The sequence below is a fragment of the Camelus ferus genome, chromosome 4, assembly GCF_009834535.1.
Source record: "Camelus ferus isolate YT-003-E chromosome 4, BCGSAC_Cfer_1.0, whole genome shotgun sequence".
Classification (NCBI taxonomy): Eukaryota; Metazoa; Chordata; class Mammalia; order Artiodactyla; family Camelidae; genus Camelus; species Camelus ferus.
Window position 1 is genome coordinate 7,530,662 of NC_045699.1, and position 18,827 is coordinate 7,549,488.

General features: G+C 43.5%; 1 protein-coding gene across 1 annotated transcript; it reads left to right on the forward strand.

Annotated features, from left to right (window-relative positions):
- Positions 1–2,061: 2,061 nt before the first annotated feature.
- Positions 2,062–14,788, forward strand: ISCA1 (iron-sulfur cluster assembly 1). Its single transcript, XM_032477478.1, has 4 exons — positions 2,062–2,259; positions 8,879–8,932; positions 11,530–11,635; positions 13,073–14,788. Exons 1-4 carry the CDS (start codon positions 2,179–2,181, stop codon positions 13,219–13,221), a joined length of 390 nt encoding a protein of 129 aa, XP_032333369.1. The 5' UTR covers positions 2,062–2,178; the 3' UTR covers positions 13,222–14,788.
- Positions 14,789–18,827: the final 4,039 nt, after the last annotated feature.

The window sequence follows — 18,827 nt, forward strand, 5'->3', positions numbered from 1 at the left end:
CCTTCAACAGTGCCCACGCCCGCCTCGTTTTGACACCACGGGACAGCTGCTGCTCTGAGATAAAGGAACACACGTATTTTTACATTGTCATCAAGACTCTTCTAACATGCCAATTTACTTCAGGGATCTGCATCAGTTAGCAAATAATATTAGGTATGCCTGATGCACTGACAAGTAGATTATGTGATTTTGCGCTTACATGCAAAACAGCTAACAAGTGAAAGACTGAATTGCATGTATAAAATAGAGAAAAGAAAGCTGTTAAACATACACAAGATCCTGAATCAGGAAATTGAGGACTAAATTTTTTAAATAGTGTCACGTGCTCTCTACCAAAGAGCTTGAGTTGAAGCATCATTAATAAAACAGCCATGCCAACCCTCCCGCCCTACTAGGCTCAAGGTTGTAAGGCTCCAATGAGGTCCTGTGTTCATGGGTTCTTCTGAAACCTGTAAAGTGCTACACAACTGTATAAGGTCATTTCAGTAATTGATAAAAATGATACATGGCGTCTTGTTTACATTTTTATTAATAAACTTTACTTTTCAGAGTAATTTTAGGTTCACAGCAAAACTGAACAGAAAGTAGAGTTCCCATATGTCCGCTGTGGTGCACCAACCTCCACCGCTATCCACATCCCGCACTGGAGTGGGACGTGTTACAGCAGATGACCGTATACAAGCACATCATTATCACCCAGGGTCCATTGCTTACGTTAGGGTTCCTTTTTGGTGTGACACATTCTATAGGTTTGGACAAATGTATACAGAGTATTTTCACAGTTAACGGCATCTTGAAATCTCCACTAACAATTAGCACTGTTTATGAAGTGCTGCCATGTGTCATGCACTCTTCCAAGTACTTTTCATTTAATATTTCGTATCTGTAGGAGGGCGGGCATGAGAAGGAAAATGCCCTGTCCCAGATCACCCAGCTACTCAAAGATGAAGCCAGGTGACAGTACCTCACTACCAGTGCCTAATCCCAGTTTCTTCTGTGCACAGCGGGCCTTGAGGGAAAATATAACCATCCTCTTACTGCCAATTGCGATTGCATTTCAATAGCAGAAAGACAATTACTTAACGAATTTTGAACTGTCCAATCCTATAGGCTCTAGGAGATGAAGGATAAAATGGGCTTCCATAAAAGCTTCACACCGCGCATGGCCTTGCCCAACCCGGCCTCGCCCTACCCGGCCCCGCCCGGCGTCTAAAACTAAATTAAAAATTTAAAAACTTAACTGATTAGTTCTTTCCACATGGAAACACTGAGCAAGAATCCACCTCTCCAGCACCACTCCACAGAATCCCTCCTTTTTTCCCGTTACCTCTAGCACGTCTACGAGAAAAGCCGCCTATCCTGATGTTTTCATCGCATCTGCTACCCTGCTGCACTTCTGTCCCACCAGCATCTTACTCTTCCCCGGACCTTCCGTTTACCTGGCTTCCGGCCTATGCCCGGGTAAAGAGCGCCACACAGTTCCTGGGGCTCAGGAATATTTGCGGAATTAAAAGGCGGAAGTCCCTGAGCTGCCCAGTCATGTCTTACAGTAAAGTTGCGTTCCAAATTCAGCACCTAAAGCGAACATTGCGTTAGTACCATTCTTCAACATCCCAAGCAGCTTGGCAGAAGAGAGAAGGAGGAGGTTGTTTATCGAGAATCTGCGATAATTCTACACCCTTAAGAACTGCCTAGCTAAACCAAAAAAGAAAGACGGAAATATTTATATGTAGCTGTCCGGGCCTGAAAAATATTCTGCCCTTGAGAGCGCCTACTCCCGGGCCGGTGGATTCCTCTGCGTTCTTAAGCTGCAGCGCCGCACCTTGCCCAGGGAGCAGGTCACGGAACGACGCAACTCCAGGGTCCATAAGTCGGAGCTCACTCCGCGTGCCCCAGCTTGGCTCGCGACCACGCGCAGAGACCTTTGGCAGGCTGACGACCTTGCCCGCTACCCCTGCGCCCCGCGTCACGTGACCACGGCCGAGGCGCCACGCCCCGCCCTCCACCCGTCACTCACGCTGCCCGCCCAATAGCGGCGGCGGGGGCGGGCCCGCGCAGGGCGGAGCCTGGGACTCCGTGCGCCGGAGCTTGTGGCGTCAATGCGCCCGCCGTGTCCATGGAGAGAGGTTGAGGTGGCCGAGCTCCGGTCCGAGCCACCAGGACACCGGGACGGCGAGGATGTCGGCTTCGTTAGTCCGGGCCACTGTCCGAGCTGTGAGCAAGAGGAAGCTACAGCCCACCCGGGCCGCTCTCACCCTGGTGAGTGGCTGGGGCGCGCGGCCAGGCTCTTGACATTGGTTCACCTCCGCCCCCGTGAGGGGGGGGGCACAGTGGCGTGGCGCGGCACGGCCAGGCGGTGAGGCCCGAGACCGGCTCCACAGACGCCGCATCGTTCCCCCCGCCCCACCCCACCGCCAACTCGCCCCTGCTGAGGAGATAAACAAGCGCGGGCGGGGCTGCCCCACAGGACCCGGGCGCCCGGGAACTACGTTTCCCGGCAGGCCGCGCGCCCCGTGTGCGGGGGAAGAGGACGGGTGCGTGCGGGCCCCCGGCGTCCGCGGCGGCGTTCCCGGAGTCTGGGACCGCGGAGGGTCTTGTCGCGGCATCAGTGCTTGGGGTCGCGGGTTGTTTAGAGGTTGGTGTTCCAGTTACTGGGGGTAGCTGCCCTGAGGCGCTCGGGGAGAGCGAGCCTCGCGGAAGGGCCACAGTGTGAGTGCGGGAGCCGCGGCAGAGACAACAAAGCCCTCCCCCTTGCTGAGATCAAGGCTGCGGTGCACAAAGGGTGGCTTCCTGGTGTCTGGGGTGGTAGAGGCTTTTTGAAACGCACTCTGTGCCTCCAGCAGTCCTAGGCCGTGGTCGGCTCTTACAAAGGACAAAGAAGGATAAATTTCCACCCTGAGTGAGTTTACAGTTTTCTGGGTGAAAGGTCAAACACACTCAAAGGGCACCAGAGTACATGCTGCAGTTACTTTCAGAATTTACTGCGCGAGTTGGATCCCCAGCGTACTGTGCAGGTTTTTAAGCTGAGAGGAAATTCTCACAAAATTAACCTTTTTGAAGCATTCGATTCAGTACCATTCAGTACGTTCACAGTATGTGCAACCATCACTTCTGTCTAGTTCCAAAACATTTCGCTCCCCTCAAAAAAAAAAAAAACCCTCGTCTCCATTAAGCAGTCCTATTTACAGTTTTGAAAGATTAACTTAATAGGAATGCTTATGATCAGTTCAGTATTCTTCTCACACACACACACACACACACACACCCCACTCTTGGTTAAGGAAGAGCTTTTGTGCGAGCACGCAGTTCCTAGAGACTGGTGAAATACGCGAAATTGAACCATGGATTCCATTCAATCTAATGCCATAGCCAGAAAATTAAATGTGGCCAATGAGAAGGTTGAGATCAGGCGGGAGGATTTATTTTTTATAATGGGTCACTGTTTTAGGTCCATAAGGAGGTTAACCTGTTTATATATGATACTGCATTCTCTATTTCTTTTATCTATACCATCAACCCTGTTTTCATGCCTGAAAGATAAACCATCAAATCTTAGAATTCTCCAAGGCCTTGAAATCATAAGAACTACAGAGCACTACTCATACTTTATGTCTCCTTTCAATCGCAGTAAAAATTACTCAGAAATCAAAAGAATTCTACCCCTGGTAATTGTAGAGCCAGGAAGAGTCAGAGTATGGAGACACTTTTTTTCCCTTTTCTTTAGCCACCATTTAGCATGTTTCCTGTTTCTTAAACATTTCTGAGTCATACCTTTTTCTCTCCATTCCTGCTCAAATCAGCAGACATTTAAGACTTACTATGTTTCAGAACAAGAAGTAAATGAGTTTATTTCCCAATTTCTGGGAACACAGTCATGGGCCAGGCTTTTGCCACCTCAAAAAATTACTATGAATAATAACCCAGCCCACATTCCCAGACTTGGGCTCTCAATCCACACTTGCTCCTTTATGCTTCGTTGCATGTTATACAGCTCACTAGGCCGGTTCTGCTGCCAGCACTGCTTCATCATATCGGTTCTCAGTTCACAGGGGCTCTGTGAACATCTGTTCTGATTAACATGCAGGTGTCCATTATCCTACCTAATAAATTGTCTAGCTGACTTGAGGAGTCCCTTCCCCTGTGAGCTTAGAAGCTGATGCCAAAGAAAAAGCACATCCGTGTTGCTTTCCACCAACGGTCTGTGGTAGCAGGCTTGCGGTCAGTTTAATCCTGGCATGTGTTCCTTAGTTTTAACACACTGGAATGTGTATATTGCTGTTCGTGCTTAGTTTTCAAGTGTTTCTGCAAATATTTAACCCCACCATGTTCATTTAAGTGCAAAAGCAGTGAAGTCATCAAGGGGCTAATGAGTGAAGACAGATGCAAGCAAATGAGACTAGAGATATTTCAATAAAACAGGTAAGAAGAGATAAATATTACCTAGATATATAAATTTTGATACCAGGAATTTGACATGTTGGAATATTTGAGAAGTGCCTTACCCCTGCAGTCTAGCAGAGGTCAGTGAGAGGCAAGGAAAAGGAAATGATGAAATAAAAGCATGATTCCATGTTGTCGGCCCGACATTATTTGCAGTAACTGATCTTAGTCCAGGAGAGGATTGGTGGTTTGCTGGAGAGAAGGACTTAGACCAGTCACAGGCGCTTTTATGTAACCAGAGCTGGGCCCCTGATAGAATGCTCTAAGACTTCAACCCACCACGTCCGAGTGAGTAGCCTTGGACACCTGCAGAGAACATCCAAGGGGGATGGCATCCTCCCTTCTCCTTCTCTGCAGACTCAGGAGTTGACAAATGAAATTGAACATGTCAGAGCCAGAGTAAGACATGACTGAAGAACTGAAACCTTGAACACCACGCTTCTGACAAGGTCTTTATTTCCATCGTCATACGAATCAGAATCATTGCAGCCCTAACTGAGGTTTAGGGGTGAAGCCTTTTTGCCTGAAGCTCAACCAAAGCTGTGAGAGATTGATGGTACCCAGCCAGCATCATCTTGATGCACAGGAGAGAAATTAGTTCGTAATGTGCAGTGGGTGCCTTAGGGCTTAACTTTCTAGCAACACCTGGTTGAGAAGGGCTGGGAAACAATATGATGTTGAACACATTGGGGCTCAAGGAGCTGTTCGTTCACTGAAGGACTAGCACTGGAAGTCCTCTGGAACAAAGACCAAGCTTTAAGATTTGTTTATGGAGGCAGTTGAAGGGGCATTACCCAGGAAACGATTGGCAGTATCCTCAGTGCCTAACAATAAGAGGTTGGTTTAGTAAATTAGAGTAAGTCCTGGTAGTGAGATATTTAATGGTTGTAAACAATGATTTTTTTTTTAAAAGGTTTGAGAGTCATAACTCTTCATTCTTTGACTTACTAGCTCTGTACGAATTTAATATTTAGTATTTAACACCTAAATCATAGAATTGTAAGAATAAAAGGGTGATACATAAAAACCATTAAGCACCTAGAAGGTGCTCGATAAATAGTAAGTATATGTATGTTACTATGTATCAAATGAGAAGCATGTTAAACTTTTAAAATGTAAACTACAGAATTGTGTATATACTGTGATGACATGCACGTGCACGCACACACACACACAGAGAGACGAGAAACAGCACCATGATGCTGGCCTTAGCTGTTAAGAGAATTAAGTAAACAGTGTATACTGTGATTTGATCATTGGCTGCTCTTTATCTACCATCTTTTAAACTTAAAATGCCAGATTTATAATGAAATTAAAATGGGTTGTAGTTGTTGGCGTATGTTTAGTATACAGAATCATGGAGTTAACTTTGGGTTTTAATCTTGTTTCCTTAAATAGCAAAAAATGAAAATTGCCTGGGAATGACTTAAGGAAATACAGTATTGAGGATGAAAAGCCTCTGCTACAAGAAATAGAAACCCTATGATGTTGAATAAAGTAAAAGGATGTTACTTTGAAGTAGTTAAAAAATGCCTTCATCTACAGTGCCTTTTCTCATAATTTCAACAACAAAACATACTAAAAATCTTTTTTTAAGGCCAGAATGTCTCCCTCAGAGATAACTCTTTCACTTGAAAGAATGTCTTGTTCTGTGATATGCATATGAGAGAGTAAAAACCATCACTATATTTCACTGAGTTTTAAGACTCTCTTAAATTTTAATTCACTGGCCAAATCTCAAGTGAATTAGACTCATTAATGATGCATAAACTTCTTGGACAGGTGTGGGTTTCTTCATTGTTTGGGGAGTACATTGAAATGACTGCCAGGCTTGCTACATGCTGTCTGTTGAGTTTTTATGCTGTATCCCAGAATGATTTTACTTAAGTGCAGAGTTGCCAGAAAATGCAAATAGACTTAGAGGAAGGTAGGATCCTCAGCTTCTGCCTGGCACTGAGATACAGAAAGTCCTTGTTATAGCTAGAATCTTTTTTTTTTAAGTCCTGCATATTCCCTGTTTAGTCGTTCTGACCTGTTCTGAAAATCAAATCTATCGCTTAGAAAATTCTAAAAACCATATCTTTCCCCTTAAACGAGTACTTGGCAGAGTTATCCATCATAGGTTTTTGCCTGACACTGGAAAATTAAGACACATTTTGGGTCCTATAATGACAGTTCCCAGACACACAGGTTGCTTTTCCCTCAAGGCCTTTTCCGTGTGAGATGTGAACGTCAACCACTTAGTGATAAGTGGACCACTGTCCGTGAATTGCTGTCACTTACTGTTCATGTGTTTTCTACTGAGTTGAGAAAAGAAGACAATAAATTATTTTGTAAAACCAAATTCAGTAGTTTAGGCAGCCACTTGGAGATAGAAACACGGGGGTCTGGTTGACAGCGTAGTGCCTGCACCCTGAGCACTTTGTTTAGGTCATGCGAGGGCGCACCTCCGACCCAATCTCCTGCAGTAAACCAAGGCTCCGTGTCCAGTTGGATTTCCAACAGATATTTTCCCATGGCTGTGCCTTTTTTTTTTTTTTAACTTCCTGAAATCTTTGCCCCAGTTGACAGTAGTTAGATTAATTTCTTCAGTACTCACGTGGGAAACATGACCATGAAAATTAGGAAAGCTAATTTTTACTGGCAGTCATTTAGAAGGATAAATGCACACTTTAAAAATTATTTTTCATTAATATTTCTGTAACTATTTGAGGTTGACGTGCTATGATTTAAAAAAAAAAAAAGCCACAATTCCCTTCAGCACTTCCTCCTCCCTCCCGCTGCATACTGTTCCCTGTCATTGGCCACATGGTAGCTGTTCTGATGGAACCATGGGAAAAGGCCTTTGTAGACCATCCACCGCTAGTGTTTTACTTAACTTTTTTTCCCCAGTGACATCGTAAGAAATACATATGTACACACACCATAAATTAATAACTGAAGTCAAAATTCCACTAAATGTTTAATTTTATCAAGTGCAATGCATTGTTTTATCTTCTGTTTTGTTTTAAAAAAAAATGCTAGTCTCAACCTTCTGAATTGGTTTCATGACCTTTCTGAATTGGGACCAGACTGCTTTAGCATCCTTATCTGACCAAGTCCCCACCAGGCAGGGCAGAAGAGCATACTTGGACCATCCATCCGGTCTGCTCCCTCAGCACAGGCTTGAGTTCTGGCTACAATTACTGCCTAGTCATGGATCATAATGCCCACTGTTTGAGATTTCACAAACCCGGAAAATGCCAGCACAGCATTGCCAGCTAGAGGAGCTAATAAAACAAAAAGTAGGAAGGATATGATCTCTTTGTGATGATACGCTCACCCTTGTAATAGTAGCTGGCTCACATTGAGCTCTTTGTTTCTGACACGGTTCTAAATGTTCTTCATGAATTCGTTTATTTAATCTTCACAAGTATCGTGAGTAAGAGGGACTGTTATCCCTGTTTAAGCCAAGTAACAGGCTAGGACACAGCTAGAAAGTTGGCCAGGAATGCCCCGAGACAGGCTTTGCCCCCAGCAGCCTCCTCCTCAGGAAAGTGCGGTTGGTAATACTGATCTGTACCGTACACATGCAGTACAGTGCAAAGTTTTTCTTATTTTGAGGACAGCCGGACTCAGTTATACATCATTTCTCCTGAAAAACTCTCTTGTTTGTAGCTTAGTTCTGTTCATCTAGATTCTGAATTTGATTTAAAGCTGATTTAAGAATCTGTGAAGATAAACAAGTTTATACTGTACAGCACAGGAAACTACATTCAGTATCTTGTAGTAGCTCACGGTGGACAAGAATATGAAAACGAATATATGTATGTTCATGTTGACTGAAGCATTATGCTGTACACCAGAAATTGACACAGCATTGCAAAGTGACTAGACTTCAATACAAAAAAAAACAAGAATCTGTGAACATTTGGTGGGACTGGCGGGAGAGGCACACACTTTTTCCTCTAGGCATGCATTTTAATGGATTTGAATGATTTGGGTTGAGCAAAAAGAGCAGTAGAGGTAATAATTATGACCAGCAGGCTTTGCCAGTATGGTACTTGATTCGTTTATTGACTGTCGATCCCCTTCTGTGTGAAGGGCATTACAGTAGGAACACAAAATAGATGCTGACCAGAAACATTACATCTGTGATGTAAGTGGATAGTACCATAGAGATTGCGACAAGGAGCTGACCTTGACTTGGGGTTGAGGGGGGCAGATGGCAGGATGAAAAGGATGTTGCTAGTAGATATTTTTTAAAATAAAGAGAATGCTTTTTATTGAGTCAAATTCATGTTTGTGTAAAAGTCCACAAGGAACCCTGGTAAGAGTGGAGCATAAATTCACATGAATTTGCTGAAGATAGACTTAGATAGTCTTAGAGACTAGGAAATACAAAGCTTTGAAGAATGCAGTTTGTAACTAAAAATTTAATAACATTTTCTTTTTTCAGACACCTTCAGCAGTAAACAAGATAAAACAACTTCTTAAAGATAAGCCTGAACACGTAAGTAAAACCAATCAGACAAAATATTTAGGGAAGAAAAAACAAAGTTGTGTTTCTGCAATGAAGTTATGTTGTAATAAACAGTGTGTCTTTATTAATTCAGAGTTTTTATTTTAAAAGGAAAATCTGCTCATGATTTTTAAATGCAAATAATGCAACAGGGTATCACGAAAAGGAAGTCAGCCTCTCACCCCAGACTCTTCGTCTTTGTTCTCCCTCCCAAGAGGCAGCCTCTTCATGTCCTTCTAGGGGTCCTCTGTGGTTGATTTACCTACAGCAGGGATTCTCAGCCTCAGCACTGATGAGGTTTGGGGCTGTGAAAGTTCTTTGCTGAGAGTGGATGGCAGGACTTGGAGCAGCCCCTCTGGCCTCTCTCAGTGGCACAGCCCCCCACTCCTGGGTTGTGACAACCAAAAGCAATTCCCTGGGGGAACCACTGGCCTAGACTACGCTTGTTGCATTTGCATGTCTCTCTCCTTGCTTAGGTGAGAGCACACCCTACGTGCTGTGGTTGCACTTTGCTTTGCCCCTAATAACATAGCTAAAGAGCTTTCTGTATCCTTACAGAAAGATCTTCATTCTTTGTCACGGCTGCATATACTAGTATATTCCATTGAGCAAGTTTAGGTAGCCAGTCCCTCATGTTGAAGGTCTTTTGGGTGGTTCTCGTTCAGTGCTGCCGCACGCATAGTTCAGCAAAGATTTAGTGTCTGTGGTGTGCCAGGCCCGTTGTTCCAGACCTGTAAGCATAGCTTAGAGCATCTACGTAGCCTGTGTTCTAAGAATTGTTGTGTAAGGGGTGTGGCCATCACCTTAATCTTAGTGCATCATTAATTGCCTAAGGAATATACTGTAAATGACTTCCAAGACTATTAATATTTAGTAACTAGTCTACAGAGTAGTCTCCAGGTTCTGTTGTATAACTTACAACAGTTCTAGCATCTTCCTCATGAGAATGATTAAATTTCAAGTATGTCAGTGTTCTGACTCAGTCTGGATAGACTAATGACTATAGATTGACCAGATGAAACAGTTTAGCTGTGTAGATTTGAGGGTGTTTGTTTATGATGACATGAAAAGGGCTGAGGGACCACTTCGTCGGGTGTCATTTGTGACATAAGCAATCCCTTTTCCAAACTCCATGTACCCCAGAGCTGTATTCTCACATTTTTAAGTGTCTGTATCCATCTCTGCTTGGACTTCCTGCTTGCTTGAGTCTTCTGTTTGCAAAGATAAATACTAAGTTAAACAAATACTTGTGTGCTCCAGAATGTCACCCAGGCAGTTTATTATTTACGATGCTGAAAATGTTAAATTCCCTCACACGTTCTCTAAGTTGTCCCTCTGAAGGTGAATAAAACCACAGTTTTATTCAGAAGAGAATGCTCTCTGAATGCTCCAGCTCATCAGAACCCTCAGACAGCTTAACATTCTAACTCACACTCTTCACCAAGTGTCTTCCCACTTTATGATTGCTTTCCTGAAGCAAGCACACACTACTGCTTTTCAGAGAACCAGGATCTGCTTGGTGCAGTGATATTTGCTATGATAATACTGTGTATTTACTGAAAAAGTAGATAGAATCCAAGAAATTCAGTAGGCATTGGTAGGAAATTACAGTATGGTAGGCCTCAGTATTTTAAAAGCGCTGCTGGTCACTTTTTAAACTTCTCACATCTGTGTTGACTGCAGTCTTTTGCTTCCCGGTACTTGAGAATGTTTATCGAATCGAGGCCCCGTGCCATGCAGTGGCAGTGGCAGTGCCAGGTGCCGACCTGTGAACAGTGGTGAGCCTAACTGTAGGGAAACTCCCTGGGAGCATCTCACATGATGAGGTGGAGCAAAAACGTTTTTCTTTTTAAAAAAGAAAGGCGGTTAGCACAGGGAACTGTATGGAGTTTATTGTAGTAACATATAATAGAAAAGAATCTGAAAAAATACGTATGTATGTGTATGTATAACCCAATTGCTTTGCTGTTCACCTGAAACTAACATTGTAAATCAACTCCACTTCAATAAAAAATAAAAATTTTTTTTTAAATTAAATGTTATTAAAATGTTATTAAAAATGTTATTCTCAGCCTAAATGGCTAATAGTAAGGGTCAGGTAATAAATGTGCACTAGGTATAGTGCAATATTATGTAGGCATTACTTGCAAATGATGATTACAAAGGCTAATTACATGGGAAAATGATGTCTTAAGTGGAAAAAACAAAGCAGAAAACTTATTTCTGCTGTAATAAGTACTATGTTTAGATTGTATAGAAAAAACATACAAACTGGTTTTTTAGGGTAGGAGAGACTAATTTCGGGGGGGGGGGTTCCCCTCTGCATTGTTTTCTGTGTATATAATTGGTTTTTATTCTTTTTGGATCCCTGTTAGTGTTATAATGATGTTCTGATAGTTAAATTTTTTTAATTCTTGTTTCCCAGTCTGCTTATACTTCCTAAGGGGATGTTTTATAGCCATAAATCTACTATTTACCTTTTAGCTTTTGAAGAAGCGAATAATAACAGATGGCCAGGGCTTTTATTGATGTAATTGTTTGATGTGTACTACTTAAGAACTAAGTTTGTATGTCCCATGCCTTTTCAGGTAGGTGTGAAAGTTGGTGTCCGAACCAGGGGTTGTAATGGCCTTTCCTATACTCTAGAATATACGAAGACAAAAGGAGACTCTGATGAAGAAGTTGTTCAAGATGGTGAGTTTTAAACAGACTCTTCCTGGACACTCTGTTTTACATAAAATATTTAGCCTTGTGCAGCAGTGGAGAGTAATGATGAGGATACAGTGGGGATGGTGCACGTGGTGCTCGCTGTGAGGGAGGCGTGGTTCCATTGACAGATTTACATCTATTAACTGATTTACACACAGCAACCCAATGAGAATAGTACCAAGTTGTCCCCATTTTGCAGGTGAAGAAACTAAGGCACTGAGGGGTTAAATAGTTTGCCTAAGGTCACACAGCCAGCAAGTAGCCTAGTGAATATTTGAACCCAATTAAGTTCTCCAGAGGCTTTGCTCTTAGTAACTAAGAGTAGTGAATAAACTTGTTTATTTGTTCTGGTTATAAAAGGTGATCATTATGTGCAGATAAGTCTTAAAATGATAAAACTTCAGAATGAACTAACCACTTTGGTGTGAAGCATCTGTGTCAAATAAGTAATGTCATCTCCTGCTTTTGAAGAGTCTGTATTTCTAATTTTTATTAAAAATTTCAGTGCTTTAATTATATTTTGCCACCTGCTCCCTGCCCCTACCCAATAATCTGATAAAACCTATTTAAAACAAAATAAACACTGCCACAACCTCGGGGGAGCCTCTGTATGCATGGGTCCTGCAGCGCTGGCTTTGTGTGTGCTATTAGCCAGCCTTCGTGGCTTTCTGGTTTGGGTTTGTTTTGTTGCACTGAAGTTACTGACCAATAAAGACATTTGTTAATGTATTGTTTTTAAAATCAATGCATAAAAATATCTAAAACCTTAAATTGTTGAGCTTAAAGAAGAGGAGGTTTAATAAATATAGTTTATATTTAAGTAATGACTCAATTTCTTATGAGGAAGAAAGCTTTCTTAAACCAATTACATTTATGAAGATACCGACCTCTACCTGTATGTTAACAAGGGAGTTGGGTTACTACCAGTTTCCCAGCGCATAAGCAGAAAAACAGAACTGCTTATACTGGCGTATGATTTAGCCCGGTTAAACTAGCCGACTGTATCATCGTCCTTTGTGTTTCTCTAGGCTTGACAGCGTGTTGTGTGGACAGATGTCATTTCAGGATTTTCATTAATTTTGTTGACTCAATCTTTACAAAACTCTCACCGAGAATATACATTTTCTTCATGTCACAAATAGGAAAAATAGGTGAAGTATACAGAAAAGACAAATTCAAGTTTTATGTAGAATTGTCTTGGAATTTACTTGTGTTCAACAGTCTAGCCTATTATAATTGTTTTTGACATGGATTATTGTGTGGGAAAGGGAACAGACAGGAAACTGAGCACTGCATCCTTTAAAGGAAACACTGAGACAGATTCAAAAGCTTCCTGTTCACCTTTTGTTAGTAGTGTGCTTTGACTCAGCAGGTTCCATAGGTTGGCAGGCTTTGTGTGACATGTGTTTTCTTCTCCCCAAGGAGTCAGAGTGTTCATCGAGAAGAAAGCACAGCTGACACTTTTAGGAACGGAAATGGACTATGTTGAAGACAAATTATCCAGTGAGTTTGTGTTCAATAACCCAAACATCAAAGGAACATGTGGCTGTGGAGAAAGCTTTAATATTTGACTCCTCAGGACTGTTTGGGCCATAGGCCCCAGGAGAGCCGTGGAACTCTAGGGCTTGTTGAAGAAATCATGTGACTGTCACATGCTTAAGGTTTGTAACGTGTGGCTGTCTTAAGAGAAAAATAAAGTGACGCATTTTGAAAATGGAGCCAGTGTGTTAGATTCCAGAAGAATTGATATTTGTGTTCTTTTTAGGGGACAGAAAATGAGAAGCCATGCCTCTCTTTGCATCATTTTTCTGCTCTGTAAAGAAAAAAATGTTCCACTTTGCGATTAATTCTCTTGCATCCTTTCTGTTAGAACCAGTTTCATGAAAGTTGCCTTCCTGGGAGGACTTCGAGAAGCGTGTTCTTAACAGGTGTGCATTGGTAGGTCTGTTGAAGAGCTTGAATGTACCTCTCCTAACAAGATTGATGGCATTTAAGATTCAGAGGCAGGGAGTCTTGACTGCTGTTGTGGTGGTGCATTGCTTTTCTGGTACAGCGTTTCTACATTTTTATCCAAAATTTCACTGTCACGTGCCTCGTTTGCTTACCCTGTAGCATCCCCAGTCATTAAAGTATTGGAGAAAGATTTCCTGGAACTGTAGTGCAGAATAGTTCTGAGTGATGGGATCAAAAGGTAAGAAGTACTTCACCCACCTGTTTTTAAATCTATGTCTTTTGGTACCCCAGGTGTCTGCTCAGAGTTGGGATCTCAAACTGACTTAGATCCTTTTAGTAAGAAGGTCTCTTAAAAGCCCACCCCGTCAGTTACGTACCAGGGGAAGCAAAACCCCAGGGAAGCTGAAGGGCTTTTGTCCCCCTCACACTGCAGGCTCCGGCTAGTAGGGGCAGAGCCAGGACCACCCACAGCTGCCCCTCTTGTAGGTGACACACCAGCTCTGTGCTCTGAGGCGGTCGGTGTAGGTAAATGGGTGATCTGGCTTCTTTATCTAGTCAACATTTTGATAAGATTGCTTTGTCATTTGGAGACCATATTTAGTTTTAATTTCAGTGAGAAAAATCTTATGTTAAAACCCATTTATGCAGATTGGCATCTTGGTTCACCAGGACCATGGAACAGTGGTTTGTACTGCAGGGAAGACAACATTGTAGCAACCCAGAATTTCAGCACGTACTAGTCATTGTGAAGTGAGTGTGGGCATCTTTTCTTAGGATTCCCAATATGCATACGCTTTCTGGATCCAAAGTCCAGTTGCTATAATTTTTAAGCCTAGTGTTTTAACCTAACATTTTTATCACCAACTTTTCCTTAGCAGTGTTTCTTTTGTCATTTAGTTACTGATTTTCCTGGGTTTGACATGTTGAGTGTTCCATGAAATGACGTATGTTGTTTTGAAAGCCAATTCTTATGAATTGAAGTAGCTGAGTTCCTTCATGTTTGTCATATTTACTAAAGTACCTGGCACAAAATGCACCAAAACCTAGAGCAGTAGCTTTATGTAAGTGCTCATGAGTTTGTATTGTTAATTTAATTGTCAACCCACTTAAAATTTGTGCAATACTGTATATACGTAGAGATTGAGTTGCCAATAAAAAGAAAAATGTCTCTTTGTGATCATAAAATTGCCTTTTCTTTTAAGAGAGGATGGCTTGGGAATAGTAGCCATTATAGCTACTAACAAACAATCTCATATTTTTCTAACCAGTCTCCTTGCTGCTGAGAAATTTCCCCACCCGATTCTGTCACATCCAGTCTTTCAGTTGCTGGGTTCCCCATATGGCCCATTGACAGAATCATTTCAGTTACTCTGGGCTCCAGAGTCCTCATCATTTCTTTTCTACTTCTGCCCTGTCTTTCTCCCTCCTTCACCATGAGGATCATCCATGCTCCTTCCTACAGCCTCCCACGCACATTTCTTCCTTCCTTTGTCGCATGTTGTTGTCCCCACCAGGAATGCTTTTTTCCAGCTCTGTCCTCAGAGCTTTATGTTTATCTCCTGCAGAAAGGTTCTTAATAGTTGCCTTCAGACACATTTGTGAGCACCTGCTCTCCGCCATCCCTGAGGCTTCGCAGGTAACCAGAGACAGCCTCTGATCTCAAAGATCTTAAGAGTTGATACATGAAACAGACACCCATGAAAAGAATAGAGTAAGTGTTGCTAATAACATTTATCCCATGCTTGCTACATGCCAGGAACTGTTCTGATTAACCTCATCTTCACAGCAACCCAGTGAAGTAGGTCTGATTATTTTCTGTCTCGTAGATGACAAGCTGAAGAGTGGCGTGGATAAAATAGGGGACCTAAGGCAGCATGGTCCGTGGCCAAGCCAGGATGACGACCGGGGCCACCTGGCTCCAGCCCCGTGCACCTCGCCCTTAGGCCGCACTGCGTGTCATGTTAAGAACCAAGACCAGGGGTGCACTTCTAAAAAGGTATCTTAGAGGTTATGACCCATGAACTCAGTCTTAAAAGACGTAGATTTAGGGAAGAGAACTGCAGACGTGCTGGGAGCCCAGCACTCAGGAGACTGAGACACAGGAGGGGCAGGAGACGGCTGGGAGGCAGGGCAGGCCTGGGACGGGGGCTTTCTCTGGGTTCTGTAGGTGTTGGGAGCCTCTGAAGGTTCTCACAAGGGGCGGGTCATCAAAGCAACTGCATTTAAAAGTGTCACCCTGGCTGCCCGGGGAGCGTGAGAGGCTGAATGAGGAGGTTGGACAGGAGGAAGTTCCTGCAAAACCCCAAATAGGACCTGTGGGAGGGACAGGTGTGAGGAAGGCTTAGATGAAATCAGTGGGACTCCGTTAACACCCCAGCCTCACCAGGACCGTTATTTTATGGCTCCTGGCTAATCCCACTAGCAGCGCTTGGACTGGTGTTTGGGTTTTGGTTTGATTCCTGCTTAATACTGAGGTTCTTGAAGACAGGAACACTGTCATTTTCTTTGATACTCATTTAATACCAAGGCACGTGGTAATTATTTTTGCCAAGATGACTCTCCTACAGCCATAGCATGTTCTGTCTGCGCTGCATCGTATCCATCGAAGCTCTGCTCCAAACCCTGGGCATCCTGTGAGGTCACTCCATGGTGCCCCTGTGGGGCTTGCAGGCCATCACCTGCTGTCAAGGGAGCGTCACGCAGAGGCAGAGCTGATGGCTGATCGCAGTTAGACCACCTTTGCAAGCCCACTCTACTCTTCATAGCAACATGCTGATTGGGTGGCTCGGTCACTGTGGCTCAAATACCCCTTGAAGAATTTCGGGAGATGAGGGGGTGGGGGGCCGCTGTGCTGCACAGCTACAGAGCGTCTCTCTGCCCTCTGTCTCTGGACCCACAACAACGTTTTTTTTCTCAAAGAAAAAAGGGTGGAATGGGGTTGAAGAAATTCCTACAAGATCAGATGTCCCTTGGATTCCAGTACTTCCTAGGTTTCATTATGTAGGAAATACCTTTAAAAAGAAAAAGAAAACAGCCTTTCTTGTCTCGTTTTGATGGCTGAGAGATCAGGAAATGCAAAAGCCTGTGATGTTAAGTTTCCTGGTGATTCCCATGCCACCCAGCAGCTGTAAGGACCCTCGCAGCCTGCAAAGGTTTCTAGCCATCAGGGTCCCATTTGTGTCTCAGAGCAGACAGGCCCCAGGCCAGAGAGACAGCTTCAGTGTGGAGTGAACACAGATGCGATGCTGACGTTCAGTTAGTTCGTGGGAGGCTGGTGAGCAGGGGAGGTATAGGCTGAGGGTGAGATACACCTGGATTGATCACGGGCTCTGTCATCTTGTGGCCTTGTGACCTGGCACAGGCTATGTGACTTCTCTGGGCCAGTTTCCCCCTTCTCTAGAACTGTCTCAGAACTGGGGAAAATCAGGGAGCTACCTGCACGTAAACAGCATCCAGCCGAGAGTAGGCGCTCAGCGCACTGTGGTTCTGTGACCTGTGGATTATCAGTCAGAGCAACAGTTTGTGGAAGTGAGAGCTTCCACCCAGTTAGGCAAAATCCCATACTAAAATCTGAGAGAAATCTGTATTTCCTTCAAATGACCACAGCAGCTTGTCTGTAAAGAACTAAAAATACAACTAAACAGAGAAAATTGTATCCTGTTAAGGGAATTCCTGTGTAGAGAGCAATCTGCCTTACGCAAGCTGAACCCCCTGGGCCCGGGTGTGCCACACCAGACTTCAGAGGGAGAGCGGGGCTGGAGGTCCACCCTACCCTCAACCTCTTTTGAGATGCAGAGCCGTACTGGGGTTAAGTCACCGTGGGATGTGTGATGTCAGCTTCCTCTCTCCCTCCCACAAAATCTTTGGTAAAGATTATGATTCTCGTCAGTGGCGTGGAGTTCAGTCTTCTCCAAGGCAAGGGCTCTGTCCAGCAATAGTCCCCCAACTTAAAACCGTTTTTTTTTTTTTTTGGTAGCTTACTGGGTTGCTTCATGATTCTACTTCCATGAACAAGTGATTCCCAGACTGTTCACTATAAAGTACCTTTTTTTCCCCTTGGAATCTGTGTCTTGAAGCAGTTCTTCTCAGGCTTTAGCGTATAAATAAGTCACGTGGGGATCTTGTTAAAATGCAGACCTGATTCCAAGGGTCTCGGGTTCTGCACATCCAGCCAAAACCCAAGTAAAACCCATACTTTGGCTCTGCTGACCACCTTTGAGTGGCAAGTTCTTCATCTCTGGAGGAATTTGGTAGGAGTAGTAATTTTCACTGGACACCCACATGGTGCTCAGGATTTCTGATCAGCATGAGGCACCCACGTTCCCACCCTGAGTGGACAGAATTTAAAGGCCAAGACTGTTTACCTGGCAGCTTTGACTCCAAGTGCTGACTGTGATTTCCCTAAGGTATTGTTCTAAAATACTAAAAGGATCTTGGGGACCCCAGGCCCATTTTTCTTAGTAGCTTTTTGGTAGCTGGGATCCCCAGCTCGGCCACCACTGCCTAACCAGCAGAACAAGGAGACCCACAGGGTCCACTAGTTTTTGTCCTAATACACTTGACCCAGAGCTTTCTTAAATAGAAAGACCAGGTATGACATCTCAGGAAGGCTAAAGAAGGGAAAAGTCTTCTGTGGCCCTTCTTAGAATGACCACATAAGGTGGCATGGGACCTTGCCTTTCTCAAGAGATGTTTTGTGGTAAAACGTACATAGCATAAAATTGACCATTTTAACCATTTTTAAGTGTAAAATGCAGTGACATTAAGTACATTCACATTGTTGTGCAGCTACCACAACTGTCCATCGCTGAAGCTTTGTCGTTAACCCCAGCTAGAACTGTGCACCCATGAAACAGTAGCTTCTCATCCTTCCTCTCCATAGACTTGGCTACTCTTGGTACCTCATATAAGTGGAACCAGTTTGTCCCTCTGGTGGTATTTTTTAATCTTGTCAGCATTAGACGTGGCTTCAATATACTGACCAGTTATTAGTGTTGCTTTTTAAGCCACACTGATAAAAAGTCTTAATTATTCAGCTGTGAAATTGCCCTTTGATGGTGCGTCCTATTGATGGTTATTTGTGAACAGTTAGGGGCATTTGAAGAAAAGCATCAAAGGACTATACAGTCCACTGACCTAGTTGAAATTCTCCATGAGGACTCTGGGGCAGAAACCTTATCAAGTACAAGGAAGTAAGTTAAAGATAAACATGTAGGACTTCCCT

Excerpts from the sequence above, each read along its gene's own strand:
- ISCA1 (XM_032477478.1), top strand. The coding sequence starts at position 2,179 with ATGTCGGCTTCGTTAGTCCGGGCCACTGTCCGAGCTGTGAGCAAGAGG. Across the intron at positions 2,260-8,878 it reads CCCGGGCCGCTCTCACCCTG|ACACCTTCAGCAGTAAACAA; the intron begins GTGAGTGGCTGG and ends TTCTTTTTTCAG. Across the intron at positions 11,636-13,072 it reads TGAAGAAGTTGTTCAAGATG|GAGTCAGAGTGTTCATCGAG; the intron begins GTGAGTTTTAAA and ends CTTCTCCCCAAG.